General features: G+C 41.0%; 1 protein-coding gene across 1 annotated transcript in view; it reads left to right on the plus strand.

Moving 5' to 3' along the window:
* Positions 1 to 1,092: 1,092 nt before the first annotated feature.
* The window catches only part of tmem266 (transmembrane protein 266), a 31,741-nt gene continuing 12,395 nt past the window's right edge, over positions 1,093 to 20,438 (plus strand). The window contains exons 1-7 of the mRNA XM_007909872.2: positions 1,093 to 1,097; positions 3,285 to 3,473; positions 7,344 to 7,498; positions 7,911 to 7,984; positions 8,728 to 8,784; positions 10,370 to 10,508; positions 17,664 to 17,779. Coding sequence (XP_007908063.2) covers positions 1,093 to 1,097; positions 3,285 to 3,473; positions 7,344 to 7,498; positions 7,911 to 7,984; positions 8,728 to 8,784; positions 10,370 to 10,508; positions 17,664 to 17,779 — 735 coding nt within the window. The remainder of the gene's footprint in view (positions 1,098 to 3,284; positions 3,474 to 7,343; positions 7,499 to 7,910; positions 7,985 to 8,727; positions 8,785 to 10,369; positions 10,509 to 17,663; positions 17,780 to 20,438) is intronic.

Here is a 20,438-nt window from a genome sequence, read left to right on the forward strand (position 1 = left end):
CATTGCTGTGTGCAACTGGCTGAAGAATTTCACCAACAAAATATGTAGTTAATTGACTTTACAGTCTTAAATTCTTACCTTCTCTTCATGGTTTGCCTATGGGGACTTTCCATATTGCCCTTCCATCCCACTTTCACATCTGTCCACATCAGGCCAGAGAAGTGAATTGTGCCAATATCCTGGGCATGAGAGGCTGAGCGTTGAGTTAGGTGGAGGAAGCAGCGAGGGTGTTTGTGCAATAAGGGCCCGTGAGGGAGCAGGTGAGAGGAGGAGGGCGATGGAACAATTCCAGTGGGTGTGCTTGCTGCCCAGATTGCTGTGTGCTCCAGGCCAGGACTAGAGAACACAGCACAGACTCAGAAAAGAGCCCAGAACAGGAGGTGAGGGGACGACCAGAGCTACAGATGGCAATGTGTAACTGGAGCCCTGGGTATTTTTCCGCCCCCACCCCACCCTTTGCTTTTGCTTTGGATTTCAGCTGTGCCTCAGACAAAATGTTCCTGGAATTAATTGCTGAACACATTTAAAGCCAATGTTGTTGACTCCAGGGAGGAAGGGATGTATGTGTGTGTGGAGACACATGTCTGTTGGGCAGGCAATTCTCTCCAAAGCAACAACAATAAATTACATTTGTATAGTGCCTTTCACGTCAGGAAGACGTCCCAAGGTGCTGGACAGTCAGGGATTGGGACCGGAGCTGGGGGTTGGGGCTGGGGCTCCACAGAAAAGTTTACTTGTAGCACTGATCCAACATTGGGGCTGTAAAACAAACACAGCAGAAAACTGCCAGCAGCATATATTTGCAGTGAAATATGCCCTAGGTGAAAATGTTTATTCATTGGAGCAGTGATGCAGGGCTGGTGATTAATGATAAGCATTGCGGCCATTGGGAATTTCCTTCTCTCCTGTTCCAACCAGGTTACACTGGGGGGAAAAAATCCCTACACAACAGTTTTAATAGTGACCCTGTCAATAAATGGCCTTGAGCCAGAGGAACTCTTTAAGTTAATGTTCTTAATGCTTCGTGTTCACTTTTAATCCTAATAAACAGAATGTTTGAGTACATTTGATCCAGTGTCTTATAATGGGAAAATGTCGTAAAACCAATGAATTACTTTCAAATGTAGCTAGTTGTTATGTAGGAAATGTAATACATAAATGCATTATGTATTTCTCTCTCTTTCTCTCGCCTTCTCTCTTTCTTTCTCTCTCCCTCCCTCTCTCTTTCTTCACTGTCTCTCTCTTTCTCTCTCACTCATTCATTGTTTGGCAGATACGCCAAGACAACAGGACAAGAGGGCACAGATTCAGGGTTGTGAGGACAGCTTTAGGACAAATACCAGGCGTATATTTTTTACACAGAAATTAATCAACAGCTGGAACAGGTCAGCGGGAAAGGTGGTTGAGGCAGGACGCTTGATTCATTTACAAGAAATTGCTTGTTGCCTCAGTAGGAACATGGTGGGAATCCTGGAAGGATGAGGTCAAATGAGGCGAAGAGCCTTATCCATCTGAACCTTCCCTTGTGATCTTGAGTTTTTGGAGTCGAGGGAATGTATCTTCTTTGGAGGGAGCATCCAATTTTCACAATTTCTTAAGAGACTCAGAGCAGATGAGTGTGGACTGTTGGCAGGTCTCCTGGAGGCAGCCCATGTCGTGTTTACATAGCGAGCGCAAATCAAAGCTTTGAATAATAATCAACCCAACAAGTTTTTTATTTATATGCCACAACAGGAGTTGTGAATGTGCCTTTAAAGGAATGCCAATAATCATCGTAATGGAAGTGAGTCGATTGGTGGCTTACTTTCCGGGGGGTAATAATCCCTCCAAAAACATTTTTAAAAATTTGGTCATTCAATACATGACTGTTTGTGGGACGCTGCTGTGCGCAATTGGCTGTCGATTTCGCCCACCAAATAAACACTAAATCCACTTTACAGTATATCCTGCGAAGCGCTTTGAGACATCACAACAACGTGATAAGAGGCTTTAATCAAATGCAAGGATTATTATTATTAAGTGCATAGCAGAGAGTGTCTCCATTACAAAACCGCTCGAGTCTCTCGATCTGTATCTGCTGAAGATTACAGCAGCAATTCTCTCTGCTTATAAATTTGGGGTCAAAACGGTACTTATTATTGAGGCAGGGCTGCATAAATTATTTTAAAATTGATTCAGATAGATGCCTGATAAAATGGAATATTAAAGGATACGGGTAATGAGCAGGAGAGTGGAATTCGTTTAGGTAACTCGTGAGAAAAGACTTGATTAGCCCAATGCCCTTCTTTGTGCAATAACATTGTATGCTACAAGGAGAAAACAACACATTTTTTAAAATAAAAAGTACATTCATGCAGGGAATTCAATTACCAGAGAGAGAAAGATATACAGATATATATAGAGAGAAAGAGACAGCGTTGATTGGTGATTAACAATCAATGGCAGCTTGGAAAACTGTGCGAAAGAACTGAAATAATTCAATGTTTGTAGCAATCAGACAACTGGGAGACGAGCAAGTTGAAAGGTTTTGAAACACAACACCTCAACTTTGATTAAAAAATACCAAATTTTAAAAAGTTATAGATCACTGGATGGTCTAAAATAAGTATGTTGGTACATTGAATAATAATAATAATAATCCTTGCATTTGATATCGCTCTTTTCACGTCTTCGAGACATCTCAAAGTGCTTCACAGAATAGACTGTAAAGTGAATTGGCCGTATATTTGTGGGCGAAACACGGCAGCCAATTGCACACAGCAGTGTCCTACAAACAGTCATGGATTGAAAATGACCAATTTATTGTTGTTTTTTGTTTTGGAGGGATTATTATCAGACGTGTGGAGTAAGGAAACTTGCCCAAGGTTTCTCCCTGCCTGGAATTGAAACCAGGTGTCTCACTTGCAAGGCGAGTGCTCTAACCACTGAGCTACAGGACTCCGATGTTACTACCTTAAATTCCAGTTCCTGTGCGACTGGAAAGCACAAAGGGAAGAGTCGCTACCAGATGTAGATAGATGACCCTCTCTTGTTCACTGTGTTGCTCACACCCTCCATTCTACCTTCAGTGTAGAGCCTTTAGTGTCTATACCTTCACTCTCTTTACCCTCCCTCCAAAATGTTCTTAAAAGCGTATGTCTTTGATTGCTCTTAAATTCTCCTCCCTCCTCTCTGCTGCCTATTACCTCAGTGAAATGTTTTGAGGTGTTCATCCTACATGAGGGGTGCTGGTTATATGCAAGTTTTTGTGGCGTTGTTGAGGATTCTCTCTCTGTCTCTGACAGGCTAGGACAGGAAGGGGCTGTGTCGGATTTGGAGATCATCTCCCAGCAGGTGGAGGAGGACAGCCAATGCATTGCACCCGTGCAGCTTGTCAGCTTTGCCTACCGGGACTTGCCGCTAGCTGCTCTCGACCTCTCTTTGGCTGGGTCACAACTGCTCTCCAATATAGATGAAGATGACCAGAGAGAAGGGTAAGTGGATCTCCAGATTTACGTTGTACATTTCCTAAGCGGCCTGTTCCCATGGTGAATTTATAGTGTTAGGCTTTTAAAAGAAGCTGAAACCGAGAGAGCTGAAGAGTCCCGCACGAACAAGAGGGGAAGGTTTCAAAGGAACAATAGTCACGGCATCAATAAAATAGAGAAACTTTGCAACACAAAATAGAAAAGGTGACAGATATAACCTGTTGTAGTTGTGCTATATTTCAATCGAGAGTTAGTTTCCGCTGAGGGGAACTGGAGAACAGAGTTGTTGTACCTTTTCAGTGTCACACATTGAGAAGCACCACATAGCTGCGCTAAACCGGAGTACATTTCTTTTCCTTTTCACTGGTTCTCACCAAACACTTTACTCTGGGGAAATTATAATAACAAACACACCTTTTCTTATGCAGCCCTTGCAGCAGTGAGCTTTGCAAACTCGAAATTGGAATATTGCACCTCTCCAGTTCCAATCTGGAAGTGTGACAGTGCTGAGCCACACAGGTAGCCTTGATTCAAAGTAAAATGGCAGCAGTAACATTCCCACTGGACACGGTTAGCAAGGACGGTGAGGAGCTGGATTATTGAGCGAGCCATCAATAAATAAGTGTGACCCAGAAGGTCCTTTTCTCCATTGTGCTTTCTCCATCCTGGGATGTCTTTCTGATGTGAAGTGGCCTATACAAGTGTAATTTGTTGTTGTTGTTGCTTAGAACCCACAACCACAGCTTAAGTGAGGTAGTAGCAGATTTTTTTGTATCTCAATTACTTTAGTGCTTGCAAACTCGATGGTGGTCCTTGTATATTCTGCCCTTGCTAATTCGGGACCATTTCTTTGCCATTGTGTGGAGAACTGTTTAGGAATTGCAATCAAAATGATGTTGAAACCAGACACTGATGTCTTTCTCAAGGAAACCTTTGCTTATGTCATCTACCTGCAGATGATGAGAATCACTGCTTCATTTTTTTGAGGTGCAAGCATTGATTATAAAATCAATTTTTGATCAGTGACGATGATGCTTCTGTTAATATTCGCCACCAGCTCAACATAAGCAGGGCTTGTTTGGGGCTGATTTGGGTTCAAGGTGACAAGTCTGGCAATGGAAGATTGGAAATATTTTAGGTATAGACCCATCAGCTTTCTTTAGCAGGATTTGGTCACGAGGGACTGGGATTCTTCCAATGCAACAGTTAAAGTTGCCAGTTAAAGCCTTAACCGAAAGGGTAATCCAAGCTGGACAAGCGGAGGGCAAGTGTTTTCAACGTTATACTGTGAAGTTATAGTTGGTTAAACTCCTGCAGTAACCCCAATCCGCACTGTGGATTAGCCAGTTCACAGTTATTCTCTATGCAAACAGTCCAGTTCAGAGTTGCTCTCTATATAGTATAGAATTGGAGCAGAGCTAATCTCCATAAATAAACAAACTTCAAAGTTACTCTTGATAACCTAGCTACCTTCAAGACCCATCTCAAGAACCTCCTCTTCGACCGTGCTTTCGATCTCCCTGCTCTCCACCTTCTCCGACCCCCAGCTCGGGTCCGTAACTCTGTCTGTCCAGTGACGTCCTCCCGACGTGAAAGGCACTTTACAAATGTAATTTTGTTGTTGTTGATATAATACACACAGCCCAGCATTGTTCTCTAACATACTTCCACACAGTGTTGTGTTACACAGAGATACAGACAGTGCTTTATCCAAGGACACTAATACAGGATTTCTGGGTGTAATACATTCCCACCCAACGTTGGTCTTTGTCATGTCACAGTGTCACACCCCCAGTATATTTCATTTAAAGACTCATTGCAATTTGATTAATTGTCATTCAAATTGTTGTTGAACAATTTCATCTGTGACTAATAGTTGCAAATAAATCCTGTACCTTCGTGATCAATTTTCCTGTCGTCAGACTGCTCTAAGGTTATGGTGGCATTTGCAAGCCATTTAATTATGAGAAATTATGCGACAGGAAAATTTAATGAAATCAAGTCAATTGATCATAATTAATGTAGGACACCAGCAGGATATTTTTAATTTAGTGCAGCTCATCATTTTTCCAAAACATTATGCATCTAAACTTAGTGGTATCTTTTCAGGAAAATAATTGCAGCCTAGGAGATTTACTGCCCAAAGAGATGGCCAGGAGATATATCACACACATTCTGAGGAACTGCTACTAATAATGATGATCCTTGCATTTGATATAACGAATTATCACGTCATTGGGACGTTTCAAAGCGTTTTATAGAATATACTGTAAATTGAATTGACTGTATATTTTGTGGGCGAAACTCAGCAGCCAATTGTGCACAGCAGTGTCCCACAAGCAGTTATGGATTGAGTGACCAAATTATTATTTATTTATTTTAAGCAAAAACGATCTGCCAATTGACTAATAATCAAATTCCTGTGGAGTAAGAAAACTTACTTCAGCAAAGAAAGAGTGAAATAAAGCAATCAGTAGAAAGCACCAAACTCTCTGAGACCTTATCCCATGTGGAAGCTGTATACATACTTGTTGTTGTTGATGATTTTCCACCTCATGCTTCCATCTGTTGCTCTCTCTGAGATTAGTTTCCTCAGCACAGACTTGAACCTGGTGGTACTGTTACCCACTGGGCCATCGAAGGAAGGTCATTTTGGTTTTCCTGTGGCTGATGTGAAGTGGGAAATACGAATTATCTCTCCAGCTTTGTGCTGTTCCACTGTTGAGAGATAGAAGCAGCTTTGCTCTCAGCTTTACGAAACCCAGTACTTGAATAGGCAATAAGCATTTGTCGGGAACATTTCCCGGAGAGGTGAACCTTATCAGAAGAGCTGAGCGCAGACAGAATGTGAAGCTCTCTGTTGATTTATTGCCTTTTCAGAGAAGAGAGTTGTACCTAACAATTCATGCTTATTTAACCAGTGTGTAATGCAAGTGCCTTGATGCCTTGGGCATCTTGTTATCTAACAGGTCACAGACTATGTCTGTTGCAGCAGTGACTCAGACAAGCAGTCAGGTCAGATACTTTCGGTTAATTCCTCCAACGATTTCTTTAGTATGTGATTTAATTTTTTTTACAAAAAAAATCTCTTCTGCTTTTGGCACTTTTGCAAAATGTGCCAGAGTGAGATGGAGCTTTTATTTTTCCAGTTTCCTCTCCTCCTGTCCTAAAGGCACTACCTCATTCTGGGGTTCAGTTCACTGACATCAGTTGCCCTCCGGTATCACCCCAGATTGACCATTCTTCATGTGTGACGGTGCATGTCGGAGAGTTATTTCATTACGTAGGACATCACAGCTGAACCTGAAGTGATCACTCATTACTGATCAGGAGCAGGATCTCTATCTGATTTTCCTCCCCCTCTTCCTATAAAGCAGGGCCACTGTTCCAGCTGCGGTGAGCTAACTCACCAACTTGAGCCCAGGTGTGTATGGCCCTGTTCCATTTTAGGCATCATATTTGTCAAGTGAGCCATTGGCAGAGGAGTCATGTTACCGGATTGCAACATATCACACAACACAGGACAAAGCAAGCGTTCCATTTTGTAAGGATGGGTCTAATTTGTGATGTTTCTAAAGCGGTTTCTTAATAAGAAATGTGTAATTATTGTAATTATAAAATATTGATTAAGCTTAATTAATCTTAAAACATTATTGAATGCAATTTCCAGCAGGTTCGATATTTCAGAACTCCGATAATTACGCATTTCTTATTGAGAAATCTATTGAAAGTTGATGCAAATTAGATCCACTTTTTTTAAAATCAGGAAATGAGCAGAAGAAAACATTTGAAATGTGTTGGTTTAGAAAGCACTGTCTCATTGTTAACACTGCACATTTTCACTAACGCTGTACTGCTATTTGTCCTTGGCCCTAGTTCAAACTGGTTGAAGCCATGCTGTGGGAGGCGGGTGGCAGTGTGGCAGGTTTTCCTGCTCAGCGCTGGCCTCAATTGCTTTCTGGTGGTGTCAGTGGTGCTGGTCGTCCTTCTCCTAACCCTGGAGCTCCTCATTGACACAAAGTTACTTCAGTGTGAGTACTTTCTGCATATTACAGTAGCTCAAGCGACTTTAAAAACCTTTAAAGCCTTCCATGGTCTTACTCTTTCCTACCTCTGAAACCTATTAAAACTTCACCAACCTGTCCGGTTCGGCAGGCACTGGCCTGCTGCACAATCTCCGGTCGGTGGCAGTGAATGGTTAAATGTTGTAGATATGGGGATGAATAAATATACTGAAGAGTTAGTTTTTGTTTAATTAGTTTTGGGGATCAGGAAGTATAATATACACTGCAGGTCACCATCCTTATTGATCCCTGACTCAAACAAGGAGACTTCAATACTAGTTGACGTCTCCTACTTTTACCGTTCCTTTAATTAATCTGGGGAGAAGGAAGGATAATGCACTTGGGTGCTCACAGGATGCTATTGATTCTCTCTTAACAGTTACCAATGCATTCCAGTTTGCCTGGATAATTCACTGGATCAGCTTGGTCATTCTTTCGCTCTTCTTCACAGAGGTAAGCACTGCAAGAGATCTCACCAAAAGGGAGAAATTTAATCTGGCTCTATATTTCATCTATATTTATGTAGTACTTCAGTGAGACAGATGTTATGGTGGAAAATAGAACATTTTAACATTTCAGCACCCAGTTTTGTCATCATTGCTTTATGTCAATTATGAAAAAATACAAGGAGCTCTGTTATAACATGCCCCAGTATTGTCCTCCTATAGTCCAGTGGTTCTATGGACCAGGTGTCAGCTTCTTTCGCATATGTCCCAAGTGAGGACCAGAATTACCTCCAAGAATGTGATTGGGAGGTGGTGGGGGATTAGGGAGATAATTCCCACAGGTTTGGGATGACAAAATTGAAATAAGCTCCAAGTGGAAGCTCCAATAAGCTGGAAATGAACCAATCCTCCAAGGCACATACAATGGCCACCTCACTCGGTGCTGTTGGGTACAACCCAACCACCACACAAGCAAGTCAACCTAAATGAGTTGGGGTTTGGGTTATTTTTTAACATGGTAAAATCGAGCTTGCATATTATGTCAGTGGCAACAAAATAAATATAATTGGCTGATTACAACTGCTGAACGCAGGAAGTGGTCAGTCGCTGACCTGACGAATGCAGCACATGTGCAGTTACATTTGACCACTTGTGTTTTCTCCACTGGTTTCCTGACATCCACTCCACATCTAAAACATTTGAATGACTGCAGGCACAGCTCTGCTTGACTATTGTTTCTCTCTTTATCAGACTGTCTTTAGGATTGTGGTACTTGGCTTATGGGACTACATTGAGAACAAAGTAGAGGTAAGCTTCAGATTTTGTAAAGCGCTGTAAAACTTTTTGAAGTGATTCAAAGTTGCAGGCAGTGTATCCAATACACAGATGGTTATATTATTTCAATAAAATTGTGTAGGAGACTTGAGCGAGGTGCCTGCAGTTTAGATGACTGGGAGGCCAGACATAGTGCCACTTGTTAAGAGGAGGGATGTTAGTGCTGGAAAATAGAATTTCTTTTCATTTTGGCTATCCAATGGGGGTGGGGTTAAAACCTGGTATTCATAGTTCATGTGTTAAATGTGGCTGGTAACGGGCTGTGTGACCTTTGAGAACACTGCTTCATCCTAATGAGCTGGAGTGATCACATTTAACATTGCGTGATCATAGCATTTACCTGTTCCAGATATTACATTCTAGACTCAATTTTATTGCCCACGTACACAATCACTCTACTCCTCTAATCTTAAATTTTCTATTTCCCCCACCAGTTATTTATCAATACGTGGAATAAGTAATGAGCTGTGCAATTCCCTGCTGAACAAATAAACTTGCTTGAAACTGTAAGATGTGTAAGCATACTGACCAGAAGCCAAAATGCACGCCTTAGCGCAATGGTAAATTGTGTTCTGCCAATTTGCACTAAACTCCCAGACAAGTTCAATAAAGATTTCATAAGACTTGAACGTGCTGAGCCTGGCTTGAAGTGTTGCAGGTGATAATTACACTCCGCATGGGACTAAACTGAGTGAGTTTTTTGCCACCCAAATTTTGCTCTGAGTTCTTAACTCGACAGAAGAATTTTATGCTTGTGCAGTTTACATTGGGAACAGTGAGAGATCATTTGAGGGGGGAACAATCCCACTTTCCTTCTGTTCAATTTTTAATCTATTTTAATTTTTGACTTGCTGGTTTCATCTTTGCCTCTTTGCATATCTGAGACCTGAATTCGCACCTAATCCCTAGCCTGGTAAGACCATTTTATCTTAAAATGTGAGAATTGGGGAAAATTCTTAAATTAAATCTTAATATGGAAACTTGTTCCTTTTAAGAGCTGTGGGAAATTGGCTTCCAAATTGAGACAATTTTTTTCATATTTCCGTGCAATCTTAAATTTTAAGACATAATAATAGATAATATGTCATTTCACATCTCTTGGCTGTTCTGTACCAAAGGCATTATGTGGAAGATGCAGAAAAAAAGTCTTGAATGTCTCTTCCTCCCTCCCCACAACAGAGTGTCTGGCCTCAGCTCCCCACAACATCTTGGGGTGGACTGAGAAGCAGTGAATCCTAGGCTGGAACCCATGCCCAGGCACAACATGATCGGCCATCCCAAAGTACCTCACTGGGTATTCTTCTTCTTGTGCAATTCTCAATTAATATGGAGAATTGACAGCTTTGCTACCGATAAGTAACCCTTCTATCAATGAGAAGGGCATAAGGCTCCTAAGCTTGGGAAATCAAAACATTTCTGCCCGCCAAGTAAATTAGAATATTGAAGATGCCAGGAATACCACTTGTAATTGATTGCTCCCTGCTATTATCTTCCTTCTTTCCCACCTGTCGCAGGTGTTTATTGGTGTGAGGATCACATCTGGGATCTTACCTTGCAGGTGTTTGACGGAGCTGTAATCGTCCTATCCCTGGCCCCTATGGTGGCTTCAACTGTTGCAAATGGACCCAGCAGCCCGTGGGATGCCATTAGCCTGATCATTACTCTGCGCATCTGGAGAGTCAAGCGGATCATTGATGGTGAGTTGTGGGATTAACATACTGTTTATCTGTTAATTGGTTTTCATTATTCCTTTTTTTGTTGCCTTTTCTAGAAATCCAGCTAATAATCTACTACATTGCAAAGTACTATAGGGATCCAAAAGGAGCTATTTGGAACAGATGTCTTAAGTAGCGATTGTTGCTGGAGCAGAGTCCTTGTGACTTCTGGCAGGAGTCACTGTTTATGGCTTCTGTTGGGAGTATTGCATTTTAACCAGCAGGAATGGCAAGAATTCACAAGCCAAAAAAAATCAAGACAGGAGCAATTAAAATAAAGATTAAAAACTATTTATTGGCTATCAGCACGTCATTTGGTACTGATTAGTGCCCAAACCCCATTAAAATGGAATGATTACTGGGCATAAAATTAGTAACTGTTTTATTACTGTATTGATTACTTAGTTTGAACCTGCACAATTGTAATTGAATGAACAGCAGTAAGCTTTGTTTTAACACCGCCATTGGAAATCTGCCATTAAATGTTAATTGGAATTGCATTGGGAGATTAGGACACTACGTTGGAATATATTTCACTATGACAGCACTTTCTATATATGTTTTATTCTAGAACTGGCACCTAACTTGCAAACTTATTGTAATAGTGATGAGACTTGGTGCATTTAAGGTGAATTGTTAAAATGCTGAAAATAGTGAGGGGACTTAATAAGGTCCAACTCAAGACCTTCCTTTTAGACTGCATCTTTGAGTCATCTTTGCCTCCCCCTCCCCCACCTTGGCTCATTTCCCCAGCTCAGGTGTTAAGCCAGGACTGTCAAATACCTTGGGACATCCTCCTGACTAGAAAAGCACTACACAAATGTAAATTTGTATTGTAAGTTGGATGGGAAATGACTCAAAACCAAAGACATAGACATAAAATTAACCATGAGTCACAAGCTGGAAGTTCAATATTTTGTGGACTTCACCTTTGAAAACAGTGTCATGGGTTTCTTTGGTCAGTTTGCTGCATTATGTATCAGATGGACTGCTAAACTGATATCATTAGAGAAGAGTACACCCGAGGGCTGAGTCAGAAGAGCCAGGGAATATTTGCAAGTAGACGTAACCATGTAATAAAGATGATGTAATTAATACAGGCTGTGGCCCTTCAAACAGTGAGATCATCTCACCTGAACCCAGGGCAGGTTATGTTGGCATGGGAGATGGCAACATGTCTTCTCAAAAGAGAGTTTCACTGGAAGATACAGTGTGGAAGAAACACAAGGGAATAATAAATCCCTAATTTGTAGTGTATGGCTGAAAGAAAAGCAGCAGGGAAGATCAAAGAAATGAATATGGATCAATCAGCCAATCAAGACTGCTCCACAAGTATATAGCAGATATTTTAATCCAATTTCCCGGCATTTTCTCCAACCCCTTAATACTTTTGCTTCCCAAGTATTTGTCTTTCTGTGTATCAGTGTGGGTTCTCTCTCTTTTCTTTTTAAATGTCCCAATTGATTTTGCTCTAAGGCACACTCTCACAACGTTCTGTATGAAGAAATATAATCTAAGCTCACTTTCTAACCAATTTAGCTCTCCTAAACTCACAGGGTTCACCTTCATGGATCATGTTTCCTTAATCCTTTGTTGAAATTCAAGTATCTTCTAACTCTTTCGCTTTCCTTAATTTAAACTGGCTGTGTAAGATGAAAGTGATTAACTCCCCAGGGACCTAACTTACAATATTTGGTCAAGATCTCCAGTGCTGATTTGAGTTATTGTAGCACAAGCAGTGAGAGATGGATGGGGTTGCACAGATATCTCCTCCAATATGCAGCAGAGGCAAAAGTGTTTTAGTCCATTGCTTGCATTAATGCAAGGTTGCACTGTGTTCTTTCTACAGTCTACTCCCAAAATTGTTCTTGATTAGAACTGGTATTTATGTGCACTAATCAACATCTCTTCTCTCCCCCCCTCCCCTCCACCCATGACTGTGTTCATTATGAAAAGAGGAATATCATTGACATTTACTCTCCTGTTTATAAATGTAAATGAATCATTAATCAATAGAGATGACAAATTGATTTTTTTTTAAAGTGGAATTTAAATTGAACAATCAACCTTTAAACAGAAGTTTGTTTGACTAAATTGTTCTGTCATACTGACTGGTGTGAAGGGAGATATCTACTCGTTTATCAGGGTCTCTCAGATGCTATTTGTTAAACAATGGAGTGTGGCTGAATATACAGGAACTCAAGATAATGCATAAATCTCCAAATGTAATCAACCTTTTGAATTTGGGTCATAGGTTGCAAAATGGGAATTTTAACTAATGATCCCAGGATGTGTTGAGTTGTTTGTGGGATAAAACTTGGTGTGAAATGGCTACTGCATTTTCCCACAAAAACAGACACTACACTTGACAGTATGTGTGATGTTATATGGTAAAGCAGTGTAAAATATTCTATAAAGCACATTTTTTTTCTATCTGGCTCTGATTGGGCTACACTTCCATGATCAGCCACGTAGCTATTCTTCACTCAGTGAATCTCAGCAGATTATCAGTGTGGGTCATCATGGTCAAATACATTGCTGTCCTTGTCTAACATTCACCAACCCACACTCTCCAGTTGGATAACTGGAAAACTTAGCTGATTTCCCCCTCACCCCTTCCCAATTCCTTAACCCAGGAGTGCTGAAACCAAATTGGCTCTTCTTTTGCTGCTCGATCAGCAACAGATCAGAAATTGAACCTTCCAAGAGAGAGTCTGGGAAAATCCAAGTAGGTGATATGTATTCTGGCTGATTTGGAGACCGAGGAGGGGAAGCCCTGGTTATAATATTAAGAGTTGTTCTGCAACATTCCACAGCTGCCAGGGAAACCACACATCTTTCCTATCTCGTTGCACTGAATAAATGTGAAGGGACGTTCGTCTTATTGATAAAAACTATTGGAAATGGTCATGGTGTGAATTACATCCCCCTNCCCCCCATCCTTTACAAGCATGCCAAGAGTTGTCCACAGTGCTGAATTGTGTTGAAGAGCATCACACAGAAATCACGACGACATTGACAAATGCAATTGCCAGTTCCTGTAATTGCAACGCACATATCCCGGCTAAAAATAGCCTCCTAAAAGTATGTGTCTCTCTCTTCTTCCTCTCCCCACCCCCCTTCTGTGTAGGTTGATTGTTCTTCCGTCTGTCCCTCCTGGCTAACGTGCTCTATAAATAAACATTGCTAGTGTGGCACCGAGGCTCCAGCCTGTGCCTTGCTGCTGCTGCTGTTGCAATGTTCAGTGAAGACATTACACAGAGAGCAGAAAGCAGAAATAAACAGCTGAGCTGCTGTACAAATGGCCATTAAAGAGCACCTGTCACATTGATTATCACTGTGGCTTCGGCAACATTGCTAAGGTGCCAATTAAATGAGCATGCTAAAGGGTGAAGGTTAGACGTCTAATGGGAAACAGCAGATTAAATTTTATAATTTACGGAGTATTGCTAAATCTTTGAATGCCAGCGGTTACTGTTTGGAATATAGAGTGAGGGGATGTGTGTCTGAGAGTGTGTGGAGGCTGGGGGGTTCTTTTGTTCTCTTAGTTGGAGTTCATTATATTTTTTCTATATACCACAAAATCACTTCCCAGTTTCATTTTCTGGATGAAGTGGCCACGCCCAGGTTTGCTTGGTTCACTGCAAAAAAGAGAGGAAAGCCCAGAGGTATGGATTTCCTGAAGCCCAGCTATTGCGGCCAGTGACTAGGATATTCTGTCTGATCACTCAGCCATGCCATGCGATGTGTGTCTGTTAATGACTGTGTGTTGATGTCTGTGTAATGACGTTGTGTTTGTGTTAATGACAGTGTGTGATGATGTCAAGGTTTTTGTGTGTGACACAATTCCAATGAGTGGTCTGGTCAACATTCCCCTTTATTAATTCACCTCTTGAACACTATGCCACTATGCCCCGAGGCTCTGGAACTCCCTTCCTCACTCCCTTTGCCTCGCCCCCTCTCTTCCTATTTTCAGGTCTCTGCTGAAGACCTTTCTTTTCGACCGCGCCTTTGGTCACCTTCCTCCCCCTCCCCCTGGCTCGGTCCCGGGATCCGGTACTGTGAAGCGCTCTGAGACACCATCCAGCGTGGAAGGCGCTATATAAATTCAAGTTGTTGTTGTTGTTGTTGTTGACCATTTGTTTGATCTGATGTTTGCAAACTGTTTGCCGTGTCACTTGGCATTAACTACCTGTAAAACACTAATGTTACATGCACTAAATCACATGTAGAAATTGTTATTGCTGTTATATGTTTTATAGTGCACCTTTGTTTATTAATGATTTTTACAATAAAGCATGCATAAAATACATAATTTTTTGTAATAAATAATAACTGATCTAAAAGGGAGTTTAGGAGGAACTTCTTTATGTATGTGGAACTCACTGCTGAAAGCAGTAAGCATCAACTTATTTAAGAGGACACTTGATGCATGCATGAGAGAAAAGGCAATAGGGGATAATAATAATCCTTGCATTTGATATAGAGCCTTATCACGTTTTCGAGACGTCTCAAAACGCTTCTCAGAATATACTGCAAAGTGAATTGACTGTCTATTTTGTAGGTGAAAATATGGGAGAAGGGATTAAGAAGATATAAATGAGGATATAAATACTGGCACAAATTAGTTGGGCTGAATGGCCTATTTGCTGTAATGTTCTATGTAATTCTATGCAGCACCATGTGTTCATCCTCACAGCTCAACTCCATCCAGGCCAATGAGAGATTTCTGTGTGAATTCTTGTGATTTAACTCCCTCTCGTGGCAGAACTTTGAATCGTCGATCAGGACTTCAGTGGTTATGCAGCCAGGACACAAGCAAACACCAGCCACCATTAATGTAAATAGCAGGGAAGTGGGATGAGAAGAATGCATGTTGCTATAGACTGAGGAGACCAGGCTTGGACCCTCAGACCTTATTATCCTAAATAACAATTCTTCTGACACAGAAACTCTATCGTTAGTATTACCATTTCAACCTTTTGCCCTCTTCCCAGTGCATTTATCAGCACAGCATCATTATATAATTGAGGCGTAGAATCTTTCGCTGTTGACGGCCAGAGTCTAATCTCAAATGCACTCGGGGACTCCATTAATAGCTCCCACAGATTATTTAGAAATTAGGTGGGAAAGAACTGAGATGTTTTGGACACAAAGGAAATAACCGATCAGAACAACTATTAATTTTTCTTCTGACTGTACATAGTTCGTATTTCAGGCAGTCATGACACACCCACCCACATTGCAATAAAATTAGTTGAGCCAAAGGGTGAAGGAGGAGATGAAGTTTCTGTAACCTCATCTCTACTTTATCTGCAGTTTCTTTGCCCAGAAGTGTTGAGGCCAATTGTTGCATCCCAATTCAGCTCAGATGATGACTCACTGGATAAACTCACTGAGCAATCAGGAGAAGCTAAATTGTTGTGCTTTTAACATACCTTCTGAAGGGTGACACAACAGTTCCTAACCAGCACTGCAGCATCAATGAATGATCTTTCCTCTACTGCACGTCTTTTATCGGAGGCAAATAGAGGGCAGGGGGGGAAGCAGGGAGTGCCACATTGCAAATGTCCATGCTTGATTCATCAGTTTTGTAATCATCGCTTTGTTATTACAGTCTGACCCACCTTTCTGCATCTGGGACCAGATTTAAGTTTTCATTTATCAGTTTGAATTACCTTGTTGATTAAATTTATAATAAACTACACCTCACTCTCCAACGTACATAATCATTGCAAGCTTTCGTAAAACCAGCTACTGTTCTCAAAACTTTTACTTGCAGGCCATTGACTGAAACATATTTAAGTTTTCACGCCTCATATTAACATATCGAGTGAAATACTTTGAGAGAGTTTGCTGTGATAATCCACTGTTTCATATGCAGGTATTGTTTATCGTAGATATTCAGGACCTGAGGCAATTTTGTTTGCTAAATTGGATTCATCCTGTAAATGCTAGAGATCAGATTTGGAGATGTAATTTCAGTTGTTTCTGAAGCAGGTGTACGTGTCATGGTGGTAGGCGGGGGTGAACTCTCATTGCCATGGTTGATTTGGAAGTGGGCAGTACAATTCCTGTCTTGTTGGTCTCTCACATTGGGAATCTTTTGGATAGATGGACCCTATTGTATTGCACAGTGCTGCTGCAAATGCTACCAACCTCTCTTGTATCCCTGCGCGTGTTGTACTCTTTGTGTGTGGTCATCCTGGTGTCCTTACAATAAACTACACCTCACTCTCCAACGTACATAACAGCTGTAGTCCTCCAATCAATAAATAATTAACTTATCAAAAGGACCGCTTTTTTTTTGCTTCTTATTTAACAAGCCCACGTCTCAGAGAGAACTGTCCATTCTAATCTAGATTGTCTCTTCTGAACGCACAAGGTGGCTTCTTTTGTTGACCTCTCTGAGCGATCACTTAAACTGTGCTCAGTTATTCTTGCATGCTTCCTCCTTCACGATCTGATTGAGACTACCATAGTCACAGAACAAATGAACAACTTCCTGCCTAATGGAAAGCAATGAATTGAGAAATACATACCCAGTGTGTGATAACAATAGATTAATAATTGATACCTCATAAATCAATCAATCAATTGGAACAAATGTGGAGTCCTGTAGCTCAGTGGTTAGAGCACTCGCTTTGCAAGTGAGAGACCTGAGTTCAATTCCAGGCAGAGGGCGAAACCTTGGGCAAGTTTCCTTCCTCCACACAGAGCCTAATAATAATCCCTCCAAAACCAAAAACAATAATAAATTGGTCATTTTCAATCCACGACTGTTTGTGGGACATTGCTGTGCGCAATTGGCTGCCGCGTTCGCCCACAAATATACAGTCAATTCACTTTACAGTGTGTTCTGTGAAGCGCTTTGGGACGTCCTCCCGACGTGAAAAGTGCTATATCAAATGCAAGGATTATTATTATTATTATTATAAATGATAATTTCTCAAGCTTCTAACCCCATCCTTCTTCTTTGCTCAGTGAAACTTTGTGAAATTCATCCTGTATGAAAGACACTGTATAAGTGCATGTGGCTCTTTTCTGTGCTTTTTTTTATGTTCTTCTGTATTTAACTCTGAACCCAATGCTTTGCAGTCTGGAGTTCTTAGCTCTGTGCATTGACTTTTTTTGCAGCTTATGTTCTCCCGGTTAAAGTGGAGATGGAGATGGTTATACAGCAGTACGAGAGGGCAAAGCAGGTTCGAGAAGAACAGCTGGAACGACTGACCCAGATCTGCCAGGAGCAGGTGGTGAGTGTAGGTCACTGACAGACCTTTTTTTGGTCAGCTGCGTGTATGACACATATGGAAACCCATCACCATGCTTAAGAGTCTCCAAACCAAACTATGCATCACATCTACACATGGAAATTCCAGAGTTCGATTGCTGGACGGGATGTGCACTCTCTCTCTCTGGAGGGATGCATTCTGCTTACCTAATTCTAGAAAGTATTAGGCGCAGGTTGGCAAGAGCCAAGGCTTGGGGTACTGCTGGAGTCTGACCAGCTAAAACCGCATAGACCAGACAACCCAAGCATCAGGCCACCCAATCAGTGCTTTGAAACAGCAACAAGAATGCACAAAATTAAATTGATTAGAAAATAAAATAAAGAGAGGTTGGATAAATAAGATGCCTTGTGGGGACGTGTGAATAAGGAACCAGAGGTATGAAAGCTGATCACTGAGAAGTGCGTTTTGATGTCCAAATAGATTGAACTAACATTGTGCATTCCCTTTATGCCTTTGCTGAAAAGCAGAAGCAAAATATGTGTTCAGAGTGGCGCTAAGTGACAGTGAGTCACATGGGTGCAACATTCTACCTTTCCGTGTTTTTCTGCCTCTGGGTATTTCTGTACAGTAAACTGATGGCTTCCTGGACTCCGGATATCCAGAACTTGAATCTAGCCGGACCAGGCTTGACACCAAAAATGTTTTAAAAAATTTCTGGGGCCAAAAATCTCTGGAAGGCCCACGTGTGGACTCCCACTAGCCCAACTCTCCTAGCGTGTGCCCATGCCACACTGAGTATCCCATGTGAATCCACAGTTTCCCGCCTCACAGTCCTTTCTCTGGATTTCAGTGTCTACGTGGGTGGGTGGGTGACTACTTTTTTTTTAACACAGCGGTAGAAGTACATATGCAGTGACGTAAAATACATTACCAGCAATTTCTGGCACTGCACATGGATTTTTTGCATTACCAGCATTGAAATTACACTTAGTTGACAACTCTGGCTCACCAAACTGCATCTCCCCCTCATTTGTCTGGCAAGACATGGAGTTTCCAGCGTACAGTGCTGCCCCCAAGTGACTGAACGTTGGTCTTGTATCTCTTTTGAATCTGGAAGCTGGGTTTCTCTCAATGTTGTGATCCAGGAGGCAGATAGATGGCTCTTGCTTGATATTTTTGTTCTTGAGTATTGTCTGGATGTGATAACATCTCAATAGAAAAGTAAACTTGTTTTAAGATGCACGGAAGTCTCAGGGACTGACCCAGCACAGAAAGCAAATAAAATCCTACCCAGAAGTTAGTGTGGGTATCTTGGTCTTGGATGTGACAGCATAAGTGGAGTGTTCACCGACACTAATGTAAAATGGCAGCAAACTAATAAGGCATCCCATTTTGTATCTAGTCTTCGACTTAGAGTTATCTGAGAGGATGTAGAGCCTATCAGTTAGATATGCTGCCTGTCTGAATGCTTCACATCACAAGCCTGCTCCGTCAAGAATACTTCACTTCACATCATTGAAGATGATTTGATGGTGGGATATTCTTCATATTAATACTTCCCAACTCATGAAGTTCCAAAGTCCTGAAATGTTAGGTGATCGCAGCCTGGCCCAGATCTGTGCAACTAAAACCTTCAGGTAATTTAGATAACAGGAGCAAAATAAATCATTAAACCTATCCATTGAGACTGTTTAATTAACCTTGACTTTAAAATGGAGTCTAATTTGCAATATTTCTTAATTGGATTCCTGAATAAGAAATCCTCTTAAAATTCCTGTTGACCTGTGGGGGAACTTCAGTTACTGTGGGGAACTGTAGTGTAACATACGTCCAGTGACTGGAAAGTGCCCATTTCAGCATCTCATTTACAAACACTGCAAATCAGACCCTTTAAGGAGAACAATGGCTAACTTGCACATTTGCACTATTTGCATATTCTCATCATCAGTGAAGAAGAAAATGCACCGTCAGTATGACTTGGATGCAATTTGTAGGCATTTATCTATAAAATACACAATTACTGCTCTTTACAGTATATCCTGTGAATCGCCTTAAGACATCCTCTCGACATGAAAGGCACAATATCAACTGTAACGATTATTGTTATTATTAATACTATATTGTTCTCAGATGCCCATGAGTTCAAAGTAAAATATTTGAAAGGAATCAGGATTAATTTGTTGTTTCTGTGAAATCTATTTAAATAAAATGTATTTAATTTTAAATCAATTCACTTTACAATATATTCTGTGAAGCGCTTTGAGATGTCTCAACAAGATGATAAGGTGCTATATCAAAAGCAAGGATTATTATTATTATTATTAATTTAATTTATTAAAATAGTATCTTCCTCATAGCAGCATCCAGGAGAGGAGCTGTCAGTAAATTCTTTAGAAATCTACTCATTTATTTTGCTGCCACCCACTATAGCATGTAAAGTAGGATGTTGTGAAGGTTAGTTGCAATTCTCTGCCGCTACTCTACTGAAGGTGGAACCAGAACTTCCATGAAAATGATCCTCCCCAAACTGCAGAATATGTAATCTCATTCAATTATATAGACATATATGAAATGTGTGTGTGTTTTAGTTAGTATGCATTATATACAATTACTTCCCAAACCATTTTCAATTGTTAGATTTAAAAGCTTAAATGTTTGATGTTGGTTTGTGTTTAAATAC

Source organism: Callorhinchus milii, unplaced genomic scaffold (genome assembly GCF_018977255.1).
Source record: "Callorhinchus milii isolate IMCB2004 unplaced genomic scaffold, IMCB_Cmil_1.0 Scaffold26, whole genome shotgun sequence".
Taxonomy (NCBI): domain Eukaryota; kingdom Metazoa; phylum Chordata; class Chondrichthyes; order Chimaeriformes; family Callorhinchidae; genus Callorhinchus; species Callorhinchus milii.